Source organism: Myotis myotis, unplaced genomic scaffold (assembly GCF_014108235.1).
Source record: "Myotis myotis isolate mMyoMyo1 unplaced genomic scaffold, mMyoMyo1.p scaffold_m19_p_22, whole genome shotgun sequence".
Classification (NCBI taxonomy): domain Eukaryota; kingdom Metazoa; phylum Chordata; class Mammalia; order Chiroptera; family Vespertilionidae; genus Myotis; species Myotis myotis.
The window spans coordinates 1,139,715-1,167,383 of NW_023416327.1; the positions used below are offsets into that span (position 1 = coordinate 1,139,715).

Sequence of the window (27,669 nt, forward strand, 5' to 3'; positions counted from 1 at the left end):
GGAGACTTACTGTGCCAAAGGCCGGGGCGATGTCTGTGGCTTTTAAGCCAATGGCCTCACCGCCAAGTGCCTTTGAGGGGTCAGCCCACGTGTTCATTCTCACCCTCGGGACAGTCACTCTCAGGGGCCTCATCTCCACCCCGCAGATGAGGTCACTGCTTGGCAGCAGTGTAGTAACTTGCTCGGGGGCCCACTGGCTGGGCAGTGGCAACATGGCTGTGTTAGGGGCAGAAATAGAATTTTTGCATCCATTCTCATTCAAGAACTGCCTATGATCGTGGAAAGATTTAAACCACCTTGTTGCCCAAACAATGGAGTCCCACTCCAGCCTGCATTGCCTAGCTCCTCAAGCCTGGAATCCCTACGTCCCCATGTAATCTTGGTCCCTCTTCCCTATATAAGCAGCTGGCTTATGGGGGGTGGGGGGTTGCAGAGCAGGTTTTTGTGAAAGACCCCCCTCTCCCCCCGCCCAGCAAGATTGGAATAAATACTCATCTAGGATTCAACCCTGTGTCTGCTGAATTGGCTCGAGTAGTGGCAGGCAGCCCGGACCCATTTGGTTGTCCGTTTACAGCTGGACTCAAAGGTCACCTCCCCGCCCTTGGTTTGTATCGGACACGTCTGGTAAGGGCCTCGGTCATGGGAGAGGGAAGTCAGGGTGTGTGACCAGGAGTAAAGAGATCGTGGAGTTTTAGAGCAGAGACAGGCCATCTGCACATCACCGTTTTCCCAGGTGGGAGCAGGAGAAATCGAAACCTCTCCAAACCACGCAATTGCTTTTATACACGTTTTCCTTCTTCCCATCTCAGATTCCACACGCCTGTGAACAGGCCAGCACTGTGGGCAGAGCCTGCTCTGGCACATTCTTTTACAATCGCTAATCTCTGTTTCACGTGCATTCCAGCCGTCCAGGTAGAAAAGCCAGAATTTCTGCTGAAGACCTGAGTTTTCAGTTCTGGGAGTCCCTCCTCCCACAGGTGAGAAATAGAAGCAGCAACCTGACTAGACAATTCCCACAACGACCCCCCCCCCCTTTTTTTTTAAAAAATATATATTTTATTGATTTTTTACAGAGAGGAAGGGAGAGAGATAGAGAGTTAGAAACATCCATCAGCTGCCTCCTGCAAACCCCCTGCTGGAGATGTGCCCGCAACCAAGGTACATGCCCTTGACCGGAATCGAACCTGGGACCCTTCAGCCCACAGGCTGACACTCTATCCACTGAGCCAAACCAGTTAGGGCAACAAACCTTTTTTTTAAATTTTTTATTTTTATTGATTTCAGAGAGGAAGGGAGAAGGAGAGGGAGAGATAGAAACATCAATGATGAGAATCATTGGTTGGCTGCCTCCTGCACGCCTCCCACTGGGGATCGAGCCAGCAACCCTGGCATGTGCCCTTCGAACCCAGGACCCTTCAGTCCGCAGGCTGACTCTCTATCCACTGAGCCAAACTGGCCAGGGCAACAGACCCTTTTTGATTGCTATTGCCACTGCCCTGAATGAGGCCCGCCCTCTCTCTTGAACTGATACAACAATGCTGTGAGGATCAAGGGGTACAGTTCCCATGTGACCGAGGAGGAATCCTGGGCTCAGAGGGGCAAAGTGGCTTGCCCAGCGCCACCCACCTAGGAAGTAGCAAAGCAAGGCTCTGTTGCATTCTCCGATTCCCAAGATTCCCAATCACCCTCCCGTGGCTCCCAGATGTTGGGTGTGGCCCCTGACAAAGAAAGCGTGTATATTTGTTTGCAAGAAGGGTGGGCAGAGGGAAGAGACGCATGGATGACATGCCCTGTGCCCATGTACTGCAAGTTATTCCACAGACGCCTCTTAAGTCTATAGAGTTTGGGGTCATGATCTCATTTCACAGAGGAAGTAGTCTCAGAGACGGGGACTTGCCCAAGGTCACACGGCCCCTAATAGGTGGATTTAAATCTGGGCCCTGTCCAGGGCAGGGGGACGTGTGGTTACTTCTATAAGCATTGAGAATACAGCACAGCACAGAACAAAAGTAACTGCCCTCCTGGAATTTACCCCTGGGGGAGGAGACAAACAGTCAATAAATAAGTAAAATGTGAGATGTGCTAAGGAGAAATAAAGCAGGGGAGGGGGGCTAGACAATAGGGAGGAGGTGCTGCCATTTAAAATAGCCAGTTTGGCTCAGCGGATAGAGCGTCAGCCTGCCGCCTGAAAGGTCCCGGGTTCGATTCTGGTCAAGGGCACATGCCAAGGTTGTGGGCTGGATCCCCAGTGGGGGGTGTGCAGGAGGCAACCGATCCATGATTCTCTCTCATCATTGATGTTTCTCTCTCTCTCTTCCTTCCTCTCTGAAATAAATAAAAATATATTTAAAAAATAAAATTAAAATAAAATAGTGGCCCCAGCCTTTGGTTCAGTGCAAGGATCCCAGGTTCGATTCTGGTCAAGGACAGGAACCTTGGTTGCAGGCTTGATCCCCAGTAGGGGGTGAGCAGGAGGCAATCCATCCATTTATCTCTCACATCGATATTTCTCTCTCCCTCTCTCTTCCACTCTCTCTAAAAATCAATGGAAAAATATCCTCCGGTGAGGATTTAAAAAATAAAGAGATAAAAGGAGCGATCAGCCTGCGGAAGGCGCAGCGCCACGATCCTCCGTGGTGAGTCAATGAATGAAGGAGGAGTCGGGGCAGCCGCCCGGGAAGCCCCGAACTGCGCAGCTTCCGGGTCGCCGCGGCGTCACGTCACCGTGAGACGCGCCTGGCGATTGGCCAAGAGGAGGCGCGGAGAAACCCCCTGGGCGGGCTCGGGGGCGGGGCCTCCAGGGGGCGGGGCCCGGCGCGAGCTGGGGCGACTGCGCACTCGAGCTCGCCGTGCTGTCGCCGCGGTGAGAGGAGAGACGCGATGGCGGGGCCCGCGTGGATGTCCAAGGTGAGCGCGGGGCGGGCGGCGGCCGCGCGGGGCGGCGGGCCCGAGGCCGCGGGGGCTCCGTGGCCCGCGCGCGCGGCGCGGCGCGGCGCGGCGTGGCGTGTGGGCAGCCCGCGCTGGAGCGGGGGGATGACCAGGACGAGGGAGGGGCGCGGCCCTGCTCCCGCCGGTTCCCCCCAGGCCCGAGCCCCGGTCCTGCATCGGGCCGGACGGTCCGAGGCTGGGCCGGCTCCGCGCCGACGGCCGGGCCTCCGGGGTCCGCTGGGCGAGGCCGGGGTCACCTCGCGGGCCGCGGGCGCCGGGCAGGGAAGGTCCCGTGGGGAGCCCCGGGCCGCTTCCTGCCAGGTCTCCCTGCCCCCCCGCCCGGCTCTCCCGGGTCTGCCCCGCGGCTGCGTCCCCTCCGAAGGACACGGGCGCCCTGCGCCTTGGGGTTCCCACCTGGACCCTCGTAGAGGGAAGCCAGCAGCTCCGCACCATTTTGGGGGAGAACCCGCGACCTGGAGCGTCGGCGCTCCTGACAGCTGGGATGCCTGGGCCGGGCGGGGCTCCCACCATCCCGGCGGCGGCTGCTGGGCTCCTGGGTGGCGCTCGCCAACCCGCGCCGTTAGAGGTCATCCTCAAGGTCACGCAGGAAGTCAGTGTCGGGAGGGGAGAGGATCCCGGGCTCCCCAGGCGGCGGGGTGTCCCCAGGTCTCAGCCCCATTCTGCCGGCTCCGGGGTCAAGGTCACCCCACAGGTTAGAGGCACCGGGAAGGGCAGGCCCTCGGGTCCCCTGGGGCTGGGCACCCACAGTCCCCGAGAAATCTGACCTGAAAAACGCCATTTTTTAATTTTTATTTTTCCTGTAGAATTTGATCCTCTTTCTCCTTTGTGGTGAGTGTGATGTCCACATGCACCTTTTTTTAAAAAAAATTTTTACTTCTTGGTGAAAAAAAAAGCTCGACCCTTGGAATGTAGGCGGCTTAGGTTGAACTCCTGGCACGGCCCCGGATGGGCTGTGCGACCTCAACCAACGACCGACCGTCTCTGAGCCGTCACGGAGCTGTTTGGGGCTGAAATGAAAGAACTGGGGGTGCCCGGGCCCTGCCCGAGGAAGGCGTGGGCACCCACAGGTCTCGTTTGCAGTCGCCAAGCAGACCACGGTTCCGGGGCGTCTGTAAGGGTGTTACCTGTAACCGGGTTCTGGGCGTGACCGCGTTAGACCTGCGTGTGCGTGTGTGTGACGGTAACTGTCATGTCACATGTGTCACTATCTAAACAGAAGTCAATCCCTTAAGCTCAGAGCTTACACTTAATACCCAACTCAGCTGTGGCGGGAGGTGCACGAGGCCTGCGGACAAGGGATCATGGAGGGACCGCTGTCAAGGGCTGGTCGGTGTGTGTCGCCCTTGGCGTGGGTCTACAGGAAAACACGCCGCACACACGTGGATGCTGAGAGCGTGCTGGGTTGGGGAATCAGAAGACAAGGCTCCCCTCTGACCCGGACTCCCCCGTGACCTCTGACCGTCATTTGACCTCCGCGGGGCCAGCTGTTCCCTTTAGGGATTGGAGCAGAAGGTGCCCCCGAGACGGGTCATTGAGGAAGACCCAAATGTTTGACCTGAAATCGTGGTTTCATTCTACCTTCGACGTCTCTCGACAACTTACACCCATGAAATTGGCTTTACCGTGCGGAGAGCTTTAAGTTCGCAGAGCGGAAGGCAGTCTAAATGTTCAGGTTTTCGGGTCTGAGGCAGGTTGCCACATGGAGCGGAGACGTGAGAAAATAGTGCTTGGAAGTCCCCAAATATCTGCAAACTTGCCCTAATGCGGCTACCAGAAATGGCTTCAGCTTTCCTTTTTTTTTTAAAAATATATTTTTCTCATTGATTTTTAGAGAGAGTGGAAGGAAAGAGAGAGAAACATTAATGTGAGAGAGACACATCGATGGGTTGCCTCCCGCACGCCCCCGACCAGGGCTGAGAACCTGCAACCGAGGTACGTGCCCTTGACCGGAATCGAACCCGGGACCCTTCAGTCGCAGGCCGACGCTCTACCCACTGAGCCAGACTGGCTGGGGCCATCTTTGCTTCTTAATACATGGGGTTTAATTCTGTGCCTGACATTTCTTCGTTGATATTAATATAGGTCTCTCGGCTGCTGGGGGCATTCCACAACCCAAAACAGGTGACCAGAGGTTTTGCTGGTGGTGTGAGTATAATTACGTCTTTTCTTTTTTTCCTTTTCGAAGTTTCTCAAGAAAGATGCTCTAACACATCATATAGCCCTTTACCTCCATTTACTGAGAATTAGGGTAAATTGGGCCATACTCATACTGTATCTTAAAATTAGGGGCCAACATGCAGAAATCTATTAGGTCACATTTGCAAGAATTATGTTACAGCCGGCCATGTCAGCCTGTCACACTGGAGGGAGCCTTGTTAAAAATAGATGGATTTTTCCCTTGAGCCTGTTACTTTATTTCACAACCCCATTGGGTAAGACAGGTTTTCTTCCAAACCTCGTCCACGTTGAGAACATATTGTTGAGAAGCTTCAAAACCTGCTTCGCGTTTTTATGTTGTGAGCTTCCCCAAAAGCCGTAGGCAGGTCGCCAGGTGGGGGTGAATGCCTCCACATCTGTCAAGTCCTGAGGCGTCTGCTGTCCTTACGCAGCCTGGATAGAGGATCACGCTGGCGGATCCTCTATTTCTCCTGAAATCCGTGCTCTTCCCGTCCCCGGCGCCGGAGTCCTGTGCTTTTAAAAGCTGACGCCACATATTTGGAGCTCGCTAAGCCTGTGGGTCAGTGGCCCCCTGTATGCTGTTGCTTTAACCAGATTCGTGCAGAATCCGGTTGCGTGTCCTGATTCCTCTGCTCCCAGATCACATCCTGGTCCGTGAGGCATCTGTAAGACCACAGTACGTTTTCCCTGCCTTTACTTTCTGAGCTGCGGCCTCCAGCAGGCTTTAGTTTCGGTGGCCTGATGACGTTGATCCGACGTGTTGGGAGAACGGGAAGCAGCAGCCAGCGGTTCCGGGCTCTGCTCACGCGAAGATGCAGGCGGCGGCTGCACCTCAAGGCCACGGGCAGCGAAGCGAGCATTTCAGACGCTTTTCTGGGAGCTCAGGAGATGGCCGCTGCGCTCTGCTGTTACTTAATTTCCAGGTTCCCCATTTTAAAAAAAATTGGCCTGGTGGGGAGGGAGCTGTATCTGGAAGAAATATGAAGAGGAGCGAATCTTTTCAAAGAGTTCTGCAGTTTGTGCAGAACACTGTGACCAGTCCCCCTGCTCAGGGATTGTCACTGGGAGGCAAAAGACCAGGGGAACTTGAATCAGGGATTTCTTTTTAAAAGTAGCAACAGGTGACCAGGCCAGGGAGCTTGTCTGGGCCAAACCTCAGGTAGGGAAGCGTCCCGAGTGACGATGGAGAGTTTCCTAGATGGAGAGAGAGGGTCAGCCTGTTATCTGTTATCTTAATGAATTTAAATCCTCTCGTCATTTTCCTTGACACATTTTTACTGCTACGATTGAAATGCTGGCTTCATTTTGTTTGCAGCCTTTGCAATAAACCGTTGGTGCTACTTTTTAAACACACTTGTCACTCTAAAGGGTATGATCACAGGAACTATTCCTGCTGGTTACAAGTTGACTTCCACGACATTTCTCACGAAGGAACCAGTTTTATAGAGGAACTCGGGAAAACGGAGACCCTCTCTGACGCGCAGTCTCGTCTTCTCTGAGTGACAAGCAGACCCCGGGGGCGTTCCGAGTGCCGGGAAGTCTCACGAGACGGGACAGGTTTCCGTGAGAATCCGCACTTTCCGGGACCCGTGTGGAGAGCGAGCACTCGCCTTCTCGCGAAGCTCAGGACACTGCTGACATGTGTCGCGCTCTCTGCTTTCACAGACTTGAATTAATGGATGGCCCTTTGGTAGCTTGTCTGAAAAGGAGTATCAATTGGGAGTCTCCCAAGCAGTTTTAATTTATTTTTGTTCCATCTAAAGAGCATCCATTGAGTTCTTTGCACAACCCCTTAACTCTGGTACAGAGGACAGTGGGGTCACTTGTGTCTCGCCTCCTCTGATGGCCCAGGGCGGAAGGTCTGTTTTCTTAACGGCCCCCCATAAATCGGATTTGTCAACAATGTTCTTATTTAAACCTTCAAAAATCGATTCTTACTGTCTTCCTTGATGGCTTCTTTTCTGGTGATTTCTTCTATTCAGGTTCAGACAGTAACTTTAATTCCAGGAGATGGTATCGGCCCAGAAATTTCCGCCGCCGTGATGAAGATTTTTGATGCCGCCAAAGTAAGTGGACGTTAAAAGTCCCTGTAACAGTAACTTGTAGAAAAGTTTCTGAACCAGTCGGAGTCTGTGACCTCTGAGGACGGACTGTTCGCATCCGTAGGAAGTGGGTATGGTCCGTTGTGGATCTTCACGACTTTAACTTGAACGTTGGTGTTCGCGGCTGTGCTTGAAGCTGCTGCGTTGGCACTGGTTCTGTGGAAAGTATTCGTGGGTCTCTGAACCCTGCCGGGGCGTGAGGTCTTGCAGTCCTACTGTCTACCGCCTCCTGCCTTCCTGCCCACGAGAATACTGTTGATAGTTCTAGACGCTATGTAGATTTGAAAGGTTAAAAAGCAATTTCCGATGTGGCATTATCATCGAGTGTGGCATTAGTCTAACAGCCCAGCGTCCCGGGCAGGTAGATGTGGAGTCCTTTTGTTATGGGAAGGTAGGGAACTTGGACTTTGACACGCTGCTCTGTCATTGCTGTTTATAGCTGCCAGGTGGTAGACTGGGTAAGATATTAAGTCTGGATGAAGGTCCTTGTGCACAAAGCACATCTCGCTCTGAGCTCATGCCTAGTGCACGCTCCACACTGAGGGATGTGAGTGGCAAGAAAGGATGGTGCCTAAGACTGCCACCTTCTTAGGTCATGCCATAGGTCTTGCATTTTTAAGACAGTTTCCTGAGAGAAACCGCCCAGGCCGTACAAGTCACCCATTTAGAGTGAACACCTCAGTGGGTTTTAGTACATTCACCGAGTTGTGCAATCTTCACACGATCTAATTTTAGAACATTGCCATCACCCGAGAAGAAACCCCACGCTCATTAGCAGTCGCTCCCCCTCCCCCACCTCTCTCCCCCTCCCCCGTCCCGGCACCAGCCCACGCAGCCACTCAGCTCCTGGTCTCCACAGCTTTGCCTCTGTCCGTCTCATACGAGCCGGGCCTGTGAGAGGGTCTGGGGCTGGCTGTGTCTCCTGCAGTGTTCTCGGCCCATCCCCGTATCAGCTGTCCGCAGTGTTCCTTCTCCACTCCTGATGGTGGTCTAATTATAGCCGCGTGAAGAGTTGTGAGAAACCGAAGCGGGCAGGTGGCAGCTGGGAGTGCGACTGGACGGGTGACGCGGGAGTCCCCGTGGGCGAGCTGGGGAGTGACATCTCTTCTTTTTCTTTTTTAAAATATATTCTTACTGATTTCAGAGAGGGAGAGGGAGAAACATCCACAATGAGAGAGAATCACGGACCAGCTGCCTCCTGCACGCCCCACACTGGGGACCGAGCCCACAACCCGGGCCTGGGCCCTGAGCGGGAATCGAACCCTGACCTCCTGGCCGAGCAGGACTTCGCTTCCTGCACCCCGGGACCTTCCTGGGCCTGCGTGGTGTGTGCTTGCCCGTCGCGCCCGAGGGTGAAGTGTCGGTAGCTGGTGGGGCGGTGGCTCACGCTGTCTTTCCCGCTCGCCGCGCGGCGGTGTGACTGCAGGCGCCCATTCAGTGGGAGGAGCGGAGCGTCACCGCCATCCAGGGCCCCAGCGGGAAGTGGATGATCCCCCCGGAAGCCAAGGAGTCCATGGACAAGAACAAGATGGGCCTGAAAGGTAGGCGCGCGCGGGCGGATGCGGATGCAGCCAGCCAGGAGCGGGCAGCGCCCTCAGCGCGTGCTGTGTTGTTCGCTGTGGGACACGCACTGAGGGCAGATGGTGACGGCCACCCCATCAGCACCTCATGGACACGCCCAAAAATGCTGACTAGCGAAAGCTTCCTGAGCAAATACGCTCAAGGTTTTATTGTTATTATTGCACGACTGACCCACTTCACGTGCTGACGGGTGGCCTTCGCCATCTGGCCACTCGGTGTAGTTCCCAGCGGAAACACGAAGTGTCTGCTGGCCAGCGTCAAGTGAAAGTACGTCTATCCTGCCCTGGGCTTATCTTCGCCTACGTTTACATTTTTATGATTTTCGGTAACACACGCTTAAGGTCACGATTCAAAACCCTGGCTTTACGTCCAGGCCGATGGAGGGTGGATCGCATCCCTGCCGCTCCCTGGGGGCCTGGGCAGTTTCTGCCCTTGCTTTTCAAAAAGAACTTGGTTTCTCCTCCGTTTCTAAGGGACGGACACAGAGCCGGGACACTGCTGGTGGCGAGGGTTAGGTCGTGTCACGCTTGGTCCTCGGTCAGTGAACATTCTAGAAAGCTTCCCGTGGGGACTCCTTCCTCCATCTGACTCTGTGGGGCGGGAGGGGGCGGGAGGGTTGCCTGGGTGACGGCGGCGTGGACTGGCCCCCGATGGAGAGAACGCCCGACCCGGAGGCAGGGCGCTGCTGTCCTGGCAGGCGACTCGCTCGCGGGTGACGGTGCCCGCTTCACGAAGCAGCATGTGTGCCGGGTCGCACGCCACGGGACACGGGGCCCTGAGCGCAGCTCTGATGGGAACTGAAACCATCGGGCTTTCACGGAAACACTAGGGGCTTGTGCTCATGAAGGAGAGGGGTCCTGTGGTCATCGGGGCGCTCTTCTTCACTGCAGGCCCTTTAAAGACCCCGATAGCAGCCGGTCACCCGTCCATGAACTTACTGCTGCGTAAAACCTTCGACCTTTACGCAAACGTCCGACCCTGTGTCTCCATCGAAGGCTATAAAACCCCCTACAACGACGTGAATATTGTCACCATCCGGGAGAACACGGAGGGCGAGTACAGTGGAATCGAGCACGTGGTACGTTCCTTCCCGACTCGTTATTCCCAGCCGGGCTGCTTCCCTGCACCCGGCCAGTTGTTCAGATTCCCAGCCGGAGCATCTGGAGGTTCACTTTGACCTCTGTAAGGGTGGCATTTGTCTTGGTCCTGGGCCTCTGGCCAGCGGTGCCCACGTGGCTGCTCAGGGGAAGGGCATGGGCCTGGGAACATGCCCGTTTGAATTTTGAATCCGGGCTTCACAGGGGTGCTCATGGGCAGGTGACCCTCTCAGCACCTCAGTTTTCCCCACCCGTGCAATGGGCCCACATGAACCCCACGGCCGCCCCGCATGCGTGACGCTAGCCACGGTTGCTGGCACTGCAAGCCCGCTACTCAGGCTGCTGTTGACACAGGCAGCTGCCTGGTGCCCGACGCTGCCACACCCTTTCCAGCAAGGCCGGCCTTCCTGTCTTTCAGATCGTGGACGGGGTCGTGCAGAGCATCAAGCTCATCACCGAGCAGGCGAGCAAGCGCATCGCGGAGTTCGCCTTCGAGTACGCCCGCAACAACCACCGCAGCAACGTCACCGCCGTGCACAAAGCCAACATCATGTGAGTCCTGGGCCGGCTTTGCGGGGGGAGCGGAGGTAGGCTGCCCTCTGCCCAGCTGGTCACTGGTTCCTGGGGTCTCTAAAACCACCTGTACCCGGGGGGGGCGGGTAGGCCTCCTATTTCATGTGCCTCACTGGGCGGGTGACTGGAGCAGATTGGGGGAGGGCAGGATGCAGTCCTGGGAGGTTGAGGAGGGGCTGAGAAATATCAGGCGCTCTGGCGTCGGGGACCCCAGCGCAAGTGGCCCCGAGAGCGTCTGTGAAATGGACACGTGCTCGGCGTAAACTGGTCTCGCTCCCAGTGTGAGTGCTGGTGGAGGTGGTATTCTCGGCGTTCCCTTCTCCTCGGCCCCGGCTGACCCAGGCCGCCCGTGAGTGTCAGACACAGGCTCCTAACCTGAGAGAAGTGTAAACAGTCACCCGTGTGAGCCACAGAAAGGTGCACCTTGTGAAGCGATTTGACTTTCTTATTCACAGGCAGTTCTGAATTCTGGCTGCTACCGCCCGAAACGTAATGGCGCCGTCATCGGCACGACCCATCTGGGCCTCTGGGCCTCCATTTCGTGAACTCACGTTACTTCTCTGACTGGACGCTTTTCTTTGAGTCTTTGCTTTCAACAGCTTTTGTTTGATTCAACACAGGCGCATGTCAGACGGGCTCTTTCTGCAGAAATGCAGGGAAGTTGCCGAGAACTGCAAAGACATTAAGTTTAACGAGATGTACCTTGACACGGTGTGTCTGAATGTGAGTGTCGCTCCCCCGGGCTGAGCTCTCTGTGGCGGGCGGGGTGTCTGTGTGCGTGCAGTTTGACGGCTGAACGCACCACATGTGTTTCTTGCAGATGGTCCAGGACCCGTCCCAGTTCGACGTTCTTGTCATGCCCAACTTGTACGGGGACATCCTGAGGTAGGTGGCCGCCCCGTCAGCCTGGTGCCTGCTGGGAGCTGGGCGTCGAGCTGTGACCGTCCAGCGGGTGGTGTCCGTGGGCACACGGTGGCTTCTTCATTCACGGGCCGCGTGGGCCTGGCCCCGCTCCCTGTCGCGAGCTCCTGCTTCGCGGTCTCCACAAGGGTCCCCGGCTGGCTGGCTGGCTGGTGGACTGACTGTGTGTTTTCTGTATCGCTGGGTAGGTGGGTGGTCATTTTTATAGACTTCTTGGTGACTTCCGACATAATTTCAGACTAATGGGGAAGTAGCGAGAGGTACCCAGGATGCCTGTGTCCTCGGCCACCACGGTTCACCTTCCGCCACGTTTCCTGTTTCTCCCCCTCCGCACGCTCACACTCATGCTCACACGCACGCTCACCCTCACACACGCACACGCACACTCACGCACATTCACGCTCACGCACACTCACGCTCACACGCACACACAAACGCTCACGCTGACACGCACACGCACGATGTTGGCCACGTGGTGACGTTCTCAGTCCCTCCTCCTCACACTCATCAGCTGGTGTTCTGTTGGCGCAGCTTTTCCTTGTCCTGTGTCCTGTGTGTATCTGCCAGTCAGTCAGGACTCTGTCTTCTTTCAGTGGCTGTGTCCATCACCATCAGGCACAGGGGTCCCGCCCTGGGCCGGGCATCGCTGTGAGCGGCCACTCGCTGCTGGCACAGCCCTGTGCTCCGGCTCCTCCAGACTCCCAACTAGTCCTGGGCCGTTTCCCCATGAGGCTCCCGACTCCCAACTAGTCCTGGGCCGTTTCCCCATGAGGCTCCCGACTCCCAACTAGTCCTGGGCCGTTTCCCCATGAGGCTCCCGACTCCCAACTAGTCCTGGGCCGTTTCCCCATGGGGCTCCTCCTGACTCCCAACTAGTCCTGGGCCGTTTCCCCATGGGGCTCCTGACTCCTAACTAGTCCTGGGCCGTTTCCCCATGGGGCTCCTCCTGACTCCCAACTAGTCCTGGGCCATTTCCCCATGGGGCTCCTCCTGACTCCCAACTAGTACTGGGCCGTTTCCCCATGGGGCTCCTCCTGATTCCCAACTAGTCCTGGGCCGTTTCCCCATGGGGCTCCTCCTGACTCCCAACTAGTCCTGGGCCGTTTCCCCATGGGGCCCTGTGCTCCGGCTCCTCCCGACTCCCAACTAGTCCTGGGCCGTTTCCCCATGGGGCTCCTCCTGACTCCCAACTAGTCCTGGGCCGTTTCCCCATGGGGCTCCTCCTGACTCCCAACTAGTCCTGGGCCGTTTCCCCATGGGGCCTGGTCCTTCTGGTGGAGGAGGGTGTTGAAGGCTGAAGACGAGGTGCTGGGGGAGTGTTTTGTTTCTCAAACCGACACCCGGCGTCCTTTCTGCCCCAGCGACCTGTGTGCGGGACTGATTGGAGGGCTCGGCGTGACACCAAGTGGCAACATCGGCGCCAACGGGGTCGCGATCTTCGAGTCGGTGAGGACCCTCTGACGCCCAAAGCAGAATGCGGGTCGGACGGCTGAGGACCCGGGAGGGCGACCCGTATAGACGTTATTCGTTCGTTTCCCGGCTTTGTATCCTTATGACGTATCCTTCCTCAGTTAAAGTATTTTAGCAAAAGGATAGAGATGGTCAGTCCGTAGTTTGCAATTAAAAAAAAAAGTTCCTCTCGCCCTTGCTTTCTGTGCGGCTTTGTTTCTCGGCCTTTGATGAGGTGGGGCAGCCGCTGCCCAGGGTCTCCCGGGGGCGGCCCTGACGGAGCTGCTGTCCCCGGCAGGTCCACGGGACGGCCCCGGACATCGCGGGCAAGGACATGGCCAACCCCACGGCCCTGCTGCTCAGCGCGGTGATGATGCTGCGCCACATGGGCATGTTCGACCACGCCGCCCGCATCGAGGCCGCCTGCTTCGCGACCATCAAGGGAGGCAAGGTACCTGCCGCGTCGCCCCGAGCGCGTCCTCCGCGGGGTTCACCTGGGGGGGTTCACCTGGGGGGGCAGGCGGCGGCGCCCCGCAGCCCGAGGACTGACGCAGCGCTCTAGGAGGGGGATCCTGTAACGAACCCCATTTCAGAGATGAGGAAACTGAGGCACAGAGAGATTCAGTCATCTGTCTAAGGTCTCAGGTCCCCATGGCAGAGCTGGGTCACGCCCAGTCGGCTCTTGCCCAGCAAGTTTCACTGTTCCCATAGCGGTGGTGGCCACGGAGGCGATGGGTCTCCTTGCACGTGGGCGGAGAACGGAGGAGGTGATGGCCTCCCATCACCTGAGGCCTCTTCCTTTTTAAATCGAGTAAAATACGCCTAGTGCCCAGCTGGCCATCCTGACGTGTCCAGCTCAGTGGCGTTAGCACGCTCACACCGTCGTGCCAGCGTCGCCACCGTCCATCTCCGGACCTTCCCTTCTCCCAGTGAAACTGCCGCACACCGTGTCCTTCTGACGGCCCCGTTTCACGTAGCACCCTGTTTTCAGGGTTGGCTCCTTTAAAAACAGCCCTATAATCTGAAATCACTTCTTGCAGCGAAAAAGCAAGAAACCCAGACCTGTTTTTAACAGCCGGAGAGTCGATTGAAGGGCAGAGGACTTTGCATTTTTTTCTTCTGACGCTGCTGCGTCTGTGAGTTTAACCGACGGAGCCACAGAGAGCAGAGCAGGGGGCTGCTGGTGACGCAGGACGTGGTGGTGGAAGAAGTGCATGGAGGTCCGTGTGGGCGTGGCCAGAGGAGGAGCTGGTAGAAAGCGCGGCTGTGTGGGCGGCGTTGCAGTTAGTGACGGACATGCTGCCTTAGTCTGTTTCCCAGCCTCCAAAACAGATCAAAATAGGTCTTTTAAGTTTCTTCAACTTTAGAAATTCCCCAGGGGATTCACGAATCCCTCGTCTAGATGCGCAGTGTCCATCATCAGTGTTTCCTGGGGGCCTGTCCTCTGGGCGACGTGCTGGGCGCCGTGAGCGTTGGGAGGAACGGGGGAAGGAGAGCCGCCAGGATTCGCTCGGCTGGACTCTCACTGGTGCCTTTGGCAGAACTCTCCTTGCTCTGGCTCCGTGCGATGCGTTTTTAATTTGCTTTTCCCCTTCCTCAGAGCCTGACAAAGGACTTGGGAGGCAATGCCAAGTGCTCAGACTTCACAGAAGAAATCTGCCAGCGAGTGAAGGATTTAGAGTAAGGCTTCCGCCGACGTGTCCGCACCAGCCACTCCTAACGCCGCCACGTCCGCCGCCTGAGAGCACGCCCCGTGCGCGCTGGGTCCCCGTCCCCGACCGAGTCCACTCCCATCGGCCTTTTAACAAACCTGAGCAGAGGATGCAGGCGACGCCCGAGGTCTGCTCCCAAGGACTTCCCAAGTGCTTGTCTGGTCGGTCGATGTCTATTTGGTATATATTTTTTGTAAACTCTAAGCGGACTGTATCATTTGCCATTGTTAACCATTTACACTTCAGTTAAAACAGTTTTTCCTCAGCTGTAAATATGACACAAAATTAATAAGAAAACATCTAACTTTTCAAAGAAAAAGTTGTCCTTAGCTTATGAAAATATACTAGAAATAAAACGATACTGACGTAATAGCACAAGATGACATTCTTATGACATGAACGGGCACAGGAGCAATTTCCTAGGAAGGTTGGCGTCAAACACAGTGACTGTGGCCTATTCCTTTATGACCCCGACAGGACAGTGGTCTTTTCTGTGAATTACTGAGGGCAGGTAACGACTTCCCAGCCAAGAAATAGACGAGAGGTAACTGTCGTTGAACAGATATAGGTGAGAGATTGGCTACAAAGACACAGATGCGTTGCTGGCTCTGTGCTGTGTTACCTTGAGGTTCCCTTTCCTGAGCGTCACGAAGGGCAGGGCCGCAGTCCCTTGTCACTGGACACGCGCCGAGCACCGCGGGGAACGGCTCTGACGCTGACCGTGCGCGGCCGCACTCCTGCAGCACCTCACACTCCACCGGGCCTGCTGAAAGCCTGACCACGCTGTTCACTTTACGTTCCCACGGCCGCCCTCTCGCTTCCCCAGAGCACGGCCACCAGGCGGCTGAGCGGTCCACAGCTGTGTGGCGGGCGTGGCTCAGCCCCACCCCCTGCACCCGGCAAGGTGTCTCTATAGCCTCAGATGCCGAGTCGCCATCTCCATCAACAGGCAGCCGTGTGCCCCTGCCCCTCGTGGATCCACGCAGACCTGTGCTTGGCATGAGGCACCCAGGTCACGGGGGTCCCCAATGACACCCCTGCGGGTGCTTTTCAGGCTGGCCCCCGACTCACCGCCTTCCCTGTATTTGCTGTGTAAGCTGCTACTCCTGCTTTACTGGACTGCGAATGCCGGCTCACACTGATTAATAAAGAGTTCAGAGCTGACTGTGTGCTTCCTCTCCCCCTCCCTCTTCCTCTCCCCCTCCCCGTCCCCCTCCCCCTCCCTCAGAGCCTGGGGCACTGGCGCAGCCCTGGGAATGGCCGCTTTGCTTGCCTCCTGAGTGGCAGGGGCAGCATGCTGGCGCGGCCCCTCTGGCATGCAGGCACCCAGGGTCACTCGTGCCCGCTGCACACAGTCCTGGGGGCTAAAGACCCACCACCCTGGGCTGCTCCCACCTGCTCCACAGAGAAAACAATCACCAGTCCCGCTGACAGTTGGGTTAAGAAGTTTAATATCCGAGTCACACATTAAGGGCTCACAGGCAGTGGCAGCTCTAGGAGCGTCCGGGGGGGCGAGTGCTGGGGAGCCCTGGGCGGGTGATGGGCTGGCCGCCCGGCAGATTCCAGAGCAAGTGGCAGCCGAGGCTTCCCCTGCAGCCATAACAGAAGCTGCCCTCGCCCCCCCCCCCCGCCCCCACCTGCTGTTATTGGCCCTTCACTCTGGAAGGGGAGCTGGCCTGTCACCTGAACACACAGCGACGCTACAACTAGAACTACGCACACGGAAGCTTCTCGGAACGGCCGGCTACTTGGCCCGAGGCCCGCGAAGGGGGTGCCGGGCTCCCGGGCCTCACAGCGGCCAGCAGCCCCGCCCGGCCGCCGAGCAGGGGGCAGGGGCGCTGGGGGCCTGGGCACCTTCACTCCAGGTAGAAGGAGTCGATGACGTCTTTGTACTTCTCCAGGACTGCCAGCCGCTTCAGCTTCATCGTGGGGCCTGGAGGGAAATGGGAGGCGGGTGAGGCCTCAGGAATCTGAGGCGTGTGGTCAGGACCCAGGGTCGCGAGTCCTGTACCTGGAATGAAGCCGCACCACCCGGCGGCCAGCCCCCGAGCCGGCCTGAGTGACCTCCTCACGCGGCAGCAGCCTGTCACTCCAGGGAGCGGCCGCAGGCCTTTCTCTCCCGTCCGTCGTCGTGAGAGCACGTCCAGGCCCCTGACCCCTGACCTGCACCCATCTCAGACTTCCATGCACTTGAATCAATGATTCTGGTGACCAAACAGGAAGACGGCAGGTCCTGCCCTGGCCCTCGGGGCCCGTTTCTGGGGCAGCCGGAGGCCCCTGGTCTGCCCCACGCCCCGAGGGAGCGGGGAAGTAGCCCCGCAGGTGGCCCTGCCGGCTGACATTTGTGGAACCTCAGGGGAGACCCCAGCCAGCACCACCCGGTGAGCTGCTGGACTGCTGACCCGCAGAATGACAAGCGCCTGTGCTCTGAGCTGCTGAGTTTGAGGTGACGTGTTGCACAGCGAGGACGAATGTGCCCGTCCTGTCAGCTCTGGACATGATGCTCTGCCAGCCCGAGATGGGGGGGCCTGCCGAGAGGCCTTCCCAATCCCCGGGCGTGGCCTGGGTGCACCCTCCAGAGCCAGGTGGACGTGGCTGATTCGCATCCCGCGAGCTGGACGCCCACTCGGTGCTCACTCACGCTGGGCAGGGTGACTGGGGACCCCTGGCCGAGTCATTTATAGAGACTGCTCAGCGAGGACATCTGTCCGGCTGGCCGCGCTCAGTGCTGGGCCAGACAGCCGGACACGCGCCAGGGACGCCCTCAGCACGGCTGCGGCCGGCGCCTGCCTCCAGCCTGGGGTCCGAGGGCACCTCACGGAGGCGGCACTGCCTGCTCCGAGCCCTGAAACGCCCAAGACGCTGCAGAAGTGCCTGCCCGGCTGAGCCGCGCCACAGGCCCTTCCGGTTCTGAGGGCCGCGTCCCGAGGGGCCTCACCCCGACCTGCCACGTGAGCTGCCTGCAGATTTCGGGTCTCACCCACGAGAGGCCGGTGGCCCCTGGTGATCTCAGGGGACATTGGTCCCACAGCCGCAGCAGTCGGATGTCACAGGTTCAAACTCACAAGTTCCAGCCCAGACCTCGTCCATGTGACAGGCTCCCCCAAGGCCACGCACTGAGCAGTGTCCTCCCACTGCAAGAGGTGGGCGCTGCCACCACAGTGCCTCCCGGGCCCCGCCAGCCCCCCGCCAGCCCCCCACCCTGCACCCGGAACGGAGGTGCAGGGGGTGAAGCTAAGCAAGCCTACCCAGCTCTCCGCCCGAGATGGAGAAGTCCCTCTCGAGAATCGCCCACTTCTGGATGTGGTAGGGCCGGGCGGCCGCGTTCCCGTTCACCCGCCGGATGCCCTCCTCGATGGCCCGGTACACGGCCTCGTCCTTGCGGCCCACGATGTCGGACACCCGGGTGGCCCTGCTGCCCACCCGCTGGCAGAACTCCACCGCCTGCTCCGTCAGCATGTCGGTCGGCTCGCATGTGTCCGGGTCCAGCGTGCACTGCAAAGCGGAGACCATCAGCCGCGCCTCCCCCACAGGACGCAGCCCGTCCGGAAGAGTCACTGCCGGAGCCCGGAGGCCGGGCCTGCGAGCTGTGGTTTGGGGGTGCGGCTGCCACCCCAATGGGTGGAAGGAGCAGAGGTCTGAGCTCAGAGCTCAGAGACCTCGGAGCGAAACCGTGACCGAGAGCAGGGCCCGCAGCTCCTGCCTCGTCCGGCAGCTGGAGCCGCGCCTGCCGAGCAGGTGGCTGTCCCAACAGCGCGCTGCTGCCCGCACCCCCGGGGGCAGCGGAACCTCCCTGGGGGACGGCTGCCCGTTCCCGAGCCCAGGCCCGACCCAGCGTGCACTGTGTGAATGCGGCCTCGGGCGGGCCGGGCGGACCCACCTTCAAGGTGAGCAGCATGGACAGGAACTTCCTCTGGTCCCCGATGAGCATGGCGCTGCTCACAAGCGGCAGCTCCGTCTTCACCGCCTCCTCGATGGGCAGCGGGGGCACGTTCTCCCCGCCCGCCGTGATGATCAGCTCTGGGGGGCAAGGCCAGGCTGGCTGAACCAGGACTCAGCCCTCGGGGGGGCCAGAGGAGCCGGTGGAGAAGCCGCACCCCTGAGCCCCTCTGACCTCCCCCCTCCCCCCTCCCCTCCTACCTCCTACGTCACCCCTCCCTGCCTCTCACCCCTGCAGGCACTGTGCCACCCGCCATGTGTCAGTAACTCACTTCACCCTCACCACAGACCATGACGGGAGGGCAGCCTTCCCATTTCACAGACGAGGAAACCGAGGCACAGAGCGGTTCAGTGACTCGCCCTTTCAGTGCAGCGCCGTCCAGAGCCCGTGCCCTCGCCCAGGCGTGCTCACTCTGTCCTCGGGACACCCTCTCCTTCTCCCCACTGTCCGACAGGCCGCCTGTTCTGCAAGGACCAGCTCTGCTGCCTCCAAGCAGCCTGGTCCGCCTCTCCCGTCACTGATGCCTTCTCTGCGCATTCTCATCAGGTGTCTGCCCCTCCTCAGGCCCCCCTGCCATTCGCCTGTGCACGGGGGGGGGGGGGGGGGGGGGGGCTGCCGCTCTGGTCTGTCCTCTGAGGGCGGCTTCCTCCTGAATAACGACCCTCAGTCACTTCGGCGACACTGTCCTCCTGCCCCCGTTCCGCCCAGTTTAGCGAAGGGAAGCTGGTCCCACTCTGTGCACAGCTCAGTGCCGACCCGGGCCCCGGTGGATGTTGCGTCACTCGGGCCAATGGAGAAACACTAACGTTTATGTCTTCAGATGTCCTGCAAAGACTTGCCTCACTTCTCTAGGGAGCCTGAGTCCTGGCTCCACGTCTACCGGCTGGGTGGCCCCGGATGAGTGCCTTAACCTCTCTGGCTTCCTCATTAGTCATAACACGGTGCCCACTGCGGCGGAGGCCCCCGAGGAGGCACTGCCCTTGCAGGTGTACATGGTGGTGGCCCGGCGCCCCCACCCCGACCCTCACACCTTTGAGACGCCCCGTGATGTAGAGAAAGCCGTCGCCGTCCAGGCGCCCGAGGTCGCCGCTGTGCAGCCAGCCGTCGGCATCGATGGCCTCGCGCGTCTTGTCCTCCATGTTCAGGTAGCCCATGAAGACGGTGCGGCCCCACATGCAGATCTCGCCGATGCCCTCCGCATCCTGGTTCACCAGCTTCGCCCGGCAGCCGGGCACCACCTTGCCGGAGCTGGGGGGGGGGTGGCAAGGGCAGAGAGAGGCCTGGTCAGAGGGAGCCAGTCCCTCCAAGGCCGGGGATCAGCTCCCAAGGGTCCTGGGATCCCCAATTTCTCAGTCTTCCCCCATGGCCAGAGGTGCCCCTCCCAGGCCTCTTGTATTCTAACAGGGCCCGGAGCTGAGCAGCAGGGCCCAGGAGAGGTTTCAGGTGAATGAGTGAATGTGAATGTCCTGATGACAGGACTCAGGCTCTGGGACGGCTGAGCAGGGACGGGAGGCAGTTCAGCTCGAGAGATGACCTTCACTCACTTCTCAGCGCTGACCGTCCTCTCTGCCCACCAGAGGCCGGCCCTGCCCCAGCTCCCACCTTGTGGCTGGGCCCTCGGCGATGCTGGGGCACCTAGCACTGTGGGGTACACGGAGACTCCTCCCCCGGAGCCCTGCTTTCCACCATAGGCTGGGAAGCACAGCAGAGACCAGCTCCCTCGGACGGAGGCCTGGCAGGAGGCCCTGGGGACCCCAGAAGTGTGAGCAGGGCGGGTGCAGGCACCGCCTAGGGTACCTGTACAGCCGGAAGTTGCAGGGGCTGGACATGAAGTGGGGGCCCGAGGTCTCGCTGAGGCCGTAGGCCGAGTACAGGCGGATGTTGAGGCCCAGGAAGAAGCGCTGTGTCTCCGCGGTCATGGGGGCTGCTCCGTAGAAGCTCTTCCGACACTTGGCGAAGCCCAGCGCCTGGCGGACCTTGGCCAGCACCAGGTAGTCCGCCAGCCTGGCCGCGAAGGGCTTCAGGTCGCTGGAGGGAGAGGGAGCAGGGGCCAGAGGAGATGACACACGCGCCCTCTCTAAAGGGCTGGACACTCAGCCGGCCAAGGGCTCAGCGATGAGAACATCTCCCGGATGCGCCCGAACTCAGGCCGACCCCTGGTCGGGGCGCGTGCAAGGATCTCCCTCCCACTCTCCTCTCTCTAAGCCACAAACTAAACCTTAAAGAGACAGGATGGGTATTCAGTGGGTCGCACTGGCCTGGCCTGTTCTCTCCTGACCGCTTGGCACCAAGGCCCAATCCATCACTGAGCAGTTCACCTACTGGCCCTGTATGAACATGCGTGCATACAGAGGTGCATACATGTCTCGAGCCGGGAAACAGACTGAGCTGTGTACGGGCACACAGGCCACCAGGAGTACACGTGTGCAGAGACTGGAGCAGTCACGCCTAGACACCCCTGGGCAGACGTGTGGGAAAGCCTGTAACTGCGCCGACACGCACAGCCCCTTCACACCTGTGCACATGAAGCGCAGGTGCAGACACGTGCACACGTCTCATGAGACGGACACCGGCCACGGAGTATTTCTAATCCGGTCCAGGCCAGACTCATGCACCAGCCCCCGCAGCACCGTGTGTGGGTTAAAAAGCAACTGCGAGGCCACTGGGAGGCTGGGAGGCCGGGAAAGCCCACCCCCCTGGCCCCTGCTCCCGGGAGGGAGTCAGGCCTCACGGTCAGAACCCAGAGGCGGGGAGAGGATGGGGCTCTGCACAGGCTCCCAGCTCGGACAGGCCGGGGTGGCAGGGGGGGGGGAGGGTGGTGGTGCACACTGGGGCTGTGACCCCGCCCTCCGTACCTGCTGGGGCAGGTGAGGTTGTGCTCCAACATCACCGCCATGGCCCACAGGAGCATCTTGCGCCGGATGAAGCCAGACTGAGCTGCCACCTCCTGGATGCGCTCCATGATCTTCTCCCACACCCGGGGCACCCCCATGTGCGAGGTGGGCTCCACCTCCCGCAGCGTGTCCACCAGGCTCCCCTGCCCGCCGCAGAGAGGGGGGCCCCGGTCAGAGCCGGCGCGGTAGGAGGCCCTGTGCCGGGGTCAGCGTGCACCTGGCTCCGGCACCTGTTCCCATGCGGACGGGCGCCCGCCACCCGCCCGCATCGCAGGGCACAGGCTGTCGGCTGCGGCTGCTCTTTCCTCCAACGGAGCCTGATGCTGCTCAGAGGCTCCTGAGGTCCTGGGTGACTCCTGGTCTAACTACGAGGCGACAGCCGCCCCCTAAGCCGTGACTGGGTTCGGAGTCGACCTGTGACCCCACCTGGGCCAGTGTTAGGCCTCCTGGGGGAGCCACCCGGGGCTCCTGGGAAGTCCCCTGTGGCTAAAAGGACCCAGAGCACAGGTAGCAGACGAGGCAGGCGTGGGGCAGGGTGGGGCGGGGCCACGTTCGACCACCTGTGACTCCCTCTGAGGATGTGTCCTTGGGCCACGGCCCACAGAACCACTGACTGGACTTTCTCGTTTAGCTGCTGGAGGTGTGCTGACTGCAGCGGGAAGACCTCTGACTGACACAGGATGGGGAGCCGGTGCAGCCCAGCGCACACCCATCCCCATGAGCACACACGCGGGTGGGCCCTGGCACACATCCGGGGGCCCCCAGGCGGGCAGAGGGCACACTGACCTTCAGGGCGTCGGGCTGGGCAAAGCAGACCTGGGCCCCCCACTGGATGCCCGTCCACAGGTCGTAGATCTGGGCGGCGATGTGGCTGAGCGGCAGGTAGCTGACCACCACCTCCTGCTGGACCTCGGCGGGCTGGATGCTGCCGGCCTGGCTGCCGTACCGAGCCATCCACGTGATCTGAGGACGAGGGGCGGGCCCGCAGGTCTACATGCCACCCTGGAGACGCTCACGTCTGCAGGGGCCCGCGGGCCTGGGCTCTTTCTCTGGGGGACCCCTGGAGTGTCTGCCCCCCTGGGCATCTCTGCAGGAAACCCCCATGGACAGCCCCCCCCATCGCCCCTACTCTGTGCTGGGTGCCGTCTGGACCACAGACTGCCTGTCCCACGCATCCCTGCTCCCCGAGCCAGGCCCAGAGGAGCCGCCCAGCCCACCCCGGGGTTCGGCCTACGTTGTCCTGACTCAGCATCACGCCCTTGGGGCTGCCGGTGGTGCCAGACGTGTAGACCAGCGCGCAGCACTGGTTGGGCTGCTGGGTGCTGAGGATGGCGTCCAGGTCCTCCTCGGGCACCTGGCCCCCCAGCTCCATGAGCTCCTCCATCTGTGGGGGGGGGAGAGGGCGGGGCCCGGGTCAGCGGGCGGCCCCGACGCGCCCCCCCCCCCCTATGCCCAGGCCTCTGCCATACCGTGTACACGCTGGCCACCTTCTCCACGGGAGTCTCCCCATACATCACCACCGCCTTCAGGTGGGGCAGGTTTTCCCAGATCTGTGTGACGGAGACAGGGAGCTCCACTGAGAACAGAAAGGCCACCTCCTGGGACGAGCCCGTTGCTGGGGGCCGTCTGCGGGCGGAGGCTTTGTGGGAATGGTCACTGGGCTCCCCAGTCAGCCTCTGGCCCAGCAGGACCCGGCCTCCCGGCTGCTTTCCCGTCGGAAGGCCGTGGGCGAGTGGGGCAGGCGGGGTGGGGAGGACTCTCCTGGGAGGACCGTGTGCCCGCACAGCGAGGCGGAGAGGGAGCCGGAGAGAAACACAGCACAGGTGGCTCACGGACTTGGGTGATGGAACCAAGCGGGGAAAGCCGGGTGCACAGGAGACAACAGGGACGCAGGTGGCAGCATGTAACCCCGTCAGCCTTCCTGACATTAACATGGCGCACATTCCAGCCCACAGCGCCCACAGCGCCCACAGCGCCCACAGCGCCCACAGCGGCAGAACGCCTTCTTTCAGACACGCACGGGCTGTTCCCCGGGGCACAGCCTGGCCTCCCAGACCCTCGGCACTGCGGGTCCCAGACCACCGCGGCCAAGCCAGCCGCCATCTTTGTGCTGTGGAGGGTCTCGCCTTCAACGTGTAAAAAACACAACCGTGGCTGTCCCGCGTGGCTCAGTGACTGAGCACCGACCTATGACCCAGGAGGTCAGGGTTCGAATCCCGGTCAGGGCACAGGCCCGGGTTGCGGGCTTGATCCTCAGTGTGGGGCGTGCAGGAGGCAGCCGGTCCATGATCCTCTCTCGTCACTGATGTATCTCTCTCTCTCTCTCTCTCTTTCCTCTCTGAAATCAGTAAAAACATCTTAAAAAAACAAAAACACCACCTGGGTGAGGCTCGATCAGACAGACAATTCCCGAACACCACGCTGCTGGCAGCCACACCCACCGGCTCTGCACCCAGGCTGCTTCAGGGGGCACAGGGCCCCGTGAGGACAGACAAGAAGGCGAAGGAGAAGAGTCCTGAAGGAGGACTTCACGCCGTTGCTCACGAAATGATTAATTCGGGCAAAGGTCGTGAGCGGAGTCAGGTTGACCCGGACGTCGAGTGGCCACCTGGACGCCCAGGGAATTGCAGCCTCTGCACAGCGTCTCACCTGCCCTCACCCGCCCGGCGAGGTGGTGCAAGGTGAGGTTAACAGCACCACCTACAGGGAGCTCCGGCCCACAAGGTACGTCCTGAAATGCAGGGCCCACGTGATCTCGCGGGAACAGAGCACTGAGGTGTGGGAGGCGGGTGACCGGATCCTGCAGGCTCTCACCCATGAGCCCGATCAGCGTCACCGGGGGCGTGCGGAGCCGAACGTGGCCTGGGGGGCCCACACCCTGAGTTTCTGAGGCTGTGGGTCTGGGATGCGGCCCGAGGACCCACATTTATTTTTATTTTTATTGATTTCAGAGAGGAAGGAGAGGGAGGGAGAGAGAGAAACATCCATGATGAGAGAGAATCACAGATCGGCGGCCTCCTGCACGCCCCCTACTGGGGATCAAGCCCACAACCCGGGCCTGTGCCCTGACGGGGAATCGAACCGGGGGCCCTTCAGTCCGAAGGCCGGCGCTCTACCCATCAAGCCACACTGGCCAGGGCAAGGGACCCAGATTTCTAACCAGCGCCCAGGCAAACCAAGGCTGCTGGCCGGGGCCGCACGGGTCTGTGGCTTGAGGGGCAGAGGTGGGGCTTTGACTTGAACTCAGACACTGAGGGACACCGGGGTGGGTTTAGTCCTGATTCCCACGCCGACTGTGAGAGACACCGGGTGTCACACGTGGACAAGCTATTCTACTTGTGTTGGACGGGACACAGTTACTGTGATTATTCAAGAAAAGTGTCCCTTTTCGAGACGCATGCTGGAATTTTCAGGGACGGAAAGGGCGCCGTCAGAGATCTGCCTGCAAATATTTCGGCACGAAGAGTGCGCCGGTGATGTCCCGCGCACTGGCTGTTCACCGGGCGATCGGCACCCCCGAGCCCACCGTCCGCCTCCGTGTTCCTCCGGAAACTTCCGTAACAACTTTAATCCGGGTGATTACTAGGCGCGACATTTCCTAATTCTGGCCCTCGGCTTCCGTTGCCAATGGGCCTGGGAGGGGGTACGTGGATTAGATCTACATCCGCGAGGGGTGTTGTCTCCCCGAGGGAAGGAACAAACCTCCGGGGGGCCTGAAGCTCTTATAGGGCCCGCCCCGGGATCGGAGGGGAGCTCGTGAGGAAGCCACCCCCACCCTCAGGAAGCCAGGCCCCATGAGCTCGCGGTGCCTGGTGGGTCAGGCACCTGCCACCACCCTCTGACTCAGTCCCTCATCCGTGTTGTGAGGGGCCTGGGGCTTCGGGGGAGGGGGGCTCCCAGCACAGTTCATTCTGGGCCGCATCGTCCACACCCCAGTCTCCTCGCCCAATCCCCAGCACTGATCCAAGCCAGACCGACCGACACACAGAACAGAAGGTCCTGAAACGCAGGGTCCCCAGGGGCAGTGAGGGGCCAGGCCCCCAAACAGGAAGGCAGCCCTCTCTCGGGGTCAGGGAGCCCATCTGATCAAAACCAAACCCCAGGTCCCTGTGCCTGGGAGAGAGGGTCTCAGCTCATCGCCACACGCTCCGAGGGGGAGCACCACAGAGCCCTGAGGGCGGGAGCTGGCGCCTCGCACACGGCGTGGGGCGCGTGGACAGGGCCCATCAGGGCGGCCTGACACCAATGAGGAGGCAGCACCCCTCCAGGAGGGACCCGCTGGCTCAGGAGGCGCTCCTAGCTCCTGCTGTGTCCTCGTCTGCAGAAGCCCCGACACAGCCTCCCTGAGGCCCCCTCGCCCTGTCCCTGGGAGTGAGACTCCGGGGCCCAGGGTGTCAGGGCCCTGTGCCACCCACGGGGCACACGACCCTTCCCTGGGCCCGGAACCCCAGCCCGCGGGGCCTGGCCCTGAGGTCACAGAGGCGGCTGGCTGAGAGCACGCTTCCTGGGTGACGTGGGGCATGTCCCTTGGACTTTCTGGCCTCAGTATTCTCATCTGGCAAATGGGTCTGAGTCCATGGGGGTGACTGAGGATGAAGGGGACTCTGCCAGGGGGGTGGGAAGTTCTCTGAAAGCTAGACGGCCCTGAGGACCCCAGTCTCAACCCCCACACCCCCATTACCCCCAAACCTTCAAGATCTTCTCCAGCTGCTTCTGTGCGTCAACCACGATGATGTTGGCGCGGCAGTCGCGGGCGATGTACTGGCAGGCCTCGGGGGAGCTGGTGGTGTAGATGCCGGTGACGATGCCTCTGCAGGGGACCAGAGGCTGTGTCCACGCAGGCCCGGCAGCCCCCCTCTGCCCAGCCCCAGCCCCAGCCCCACGGAGCTCCATGGCCAGGCAGCCAGGGCTCCCACGGACGCTCCCACAGCTGCCCAGGCAGAGGGGCCCGGGGAGAGGTGGGGTGTTGGGGAGGGGTGGGGACCTTTAAAAAGAAATAACCGCCTTCTCGTCCCTCCCTGCCCAGCTCCCGCCCCGGGGCTCGGCCCCACCCGCCGCTCACCCTGCAAACACGGTGCCCACGGCCGAGAAGAACCACTCCGGGGAGTTGAAGCCGAGGATGGCCACACTGTGCGCACGCTCCAGGCCGAGCTGCAGGCGGGACAGACAGCCAGGTCAGCCGACGGGCAAGGGCCTCCCGGGGCCGTCAAGACCCCTCCGAGGCCTCAGAGCCCAGGCCACCCGCCCGAGCAGGCCTGGGGCCCGCCCCCCAGCCCCCTGCTGCCCCTCAGCCCAGCACCCGCCTCTCAGCCCTTGGTTTGAATGTGCCCACACGTGCAAAGCCCCTATCAGGTGCCTGCACCGTGAGGGCTCCGTGCACGGGACACCCGGTGTGGGCCCAGGTGTCGGTCATCGGGGAGAGGCCCGTCGGCCCAGCGCGGGTGGGAGCCCTGGGAGGGAGGTCTCCCTCGGGGCCTCACCTTCAGGAAGCCCTTGGCAGCCTGGCGGGCCTGCAGGTAGTACTGGGCGTAGGTGATGCGCTCCCAGGAGCCCTGGCGCTTGAAGCCGAGCGCGTGGAGGTGCCCGTACTGCTCCAGGGCCCGGCAGAACATCTGGTGCACAGTGCAGGCGCGCTGCTGCGGGCAGCTGGGGTCCAGGCGCAGGCGGACCCGGCCGTCGGCCCGCGTCGTCCACAGCGCCTCCTCTGCGGGGTGGGGGCAGAGCACAGCTGGGGTCCCCTGGCCCCGGGCCGTCCCCAGCCACCCCGGCCCCCCACTGGGCAGAGCTGCCTGCCCTCTGGTCCCAACAACGCCTTGGGCACTGGCCCTGGGGCTGGAGGCAAGCCAGGGGCTGCCTGGAGGAGGAGGCTGACAGCCGTGGAGGACAGCACGGAGGAGAGGGAGCAGCGGGGGGAGGTGGCCTTGACCAGCCCACCAGCTACGAAGCCTGTTCTCAGCAAACGTCTCTCACTTTCACACGGACCATTTTTTTAAAAAACCAGACAACAGCACCTCCTTGTTCTAGGAAACCAAAACAGTTGGAGAGGATGGGCTGTGAAAGGGACAGGCCGACCCGCCCCCACCCCTCCAGGTCCCCGCGCGGACGTGGCGCGTGTCCATGTGTCCGTCCTGCGACAGAAACGCATGCGGGGGCGTCGGGTTTCATTCTGCGGCTGCTGCTTTCTTCTCACCCAAAGCGGGGAAGGATCATGTTGTATTAGTTGAGGGCGGCAACCCCACAGCCCTCGGGGGCCGGTGGGGCAGCGGGCCCACG

The 27,669-nt window shown here is 60.6% G+C and overlaps 2 protein-coding genes and 1 long non-coding RNA gene across 5 annotated transcripts in view; 2 read left to right on the top strand and 1 right to left on the bottom strand.

The window, feature by feature from the left end:
• Positions 1–2,783: 2,783 nt before the first annotated feature.
• IDH3A (isocitrate dehydrogenase (NAD(+)) 3 catalytic subunit alpha) lies at positions 2,784–15,726 on the top strand. The gene is made up of 11 exons (XM_036355382.1): positions 2,784–2,907; positions 5,032–5,094; positions 7,110–7,193; positions 8,656–8,770; positions 9,701–9,888; positions 10,326–10,459; positions 11,101–11,203; positions 11,301–11,365; positions 12,763–12,847; positions 13,149–13,301; positions 14,451–15,726. Exons 1-11 carry the CDS (start codon positions 2,881–2,883, stop codon positions 14,532–14,534), a joined length of 1,101 nt encoding a protein of 366 aa, XP_036211275.1. The 5' UTR covers positions 2,784–2,880; the 3' UTR covers positions 14,535–15,726.
• A 550-nt stretch (positions 15,727–16,276) lies between these two features.
• Positions 16,277–27,669, bottom strand: part of ACSBG1 (acyl-CoA synthetase bubblegum family member 1) — a 29,847-nt gene continuing 18,454 nt past the window's right edge. For all 3 annotated transcript variants that reach the window (XM_036355442.1, XM_036355444.1, XM_036355441.1), the window contains 12 exons: positions 26,877–27,100; positions 26,459–26,547; positions 26,086–26,206; positions 22,866–22,946; positions 22,631–22,780; positions 22,183–22,359; positions 21,358–21,539; positions 20,300–20,530; positions 19,533–19,750; positions 18,443–18,582; positions 17,811–18,057; positions 16,277–16,495 (listed from right to left, as the gene is read on the bottom strand). In XM_036355442.1, coding sequence (XP_036211335.1) covers positions 16,419–16,495; positions 17,811–18,057; positions 18,443–18,582; positions 19,533–19,750; positions 20,300–20,530; positions 21,358–21,539; positions 22,183–22,359; positions 22,631–22,780; positions 22,866–22,946; positions 26,086–26,206; positions 26,459–26,547; positions 26,877–27,100 — 1,937 coding nt within the window. In that variant the 3' untranslated portion in view covers positions 16,277–16,418. The remainder of the gene's footprint in view (positions 16,496–17,810; positions 18,058–18,442; positions 18,583–19,532; positions 19,751–20,299; positions 20,531–21,357; positions 21,540–22,182; positions 22,360–22,630; positions 22,781–22,865; positions 22,947–26,085; positions 26,207–26,458; positions 26,548–26,876; positions 27,101–27,669) is intronic.
• LOC118679081 lies at positions 22,779–27,386 on the top strand. The gene is made up of 2 exons (XR_004975119.1): positions 22,779–23,597; positions 23,745–27,386. It is a non-coding gene; the product is annotated as an uncharacterized LOC118679081 (long non-coding RNA).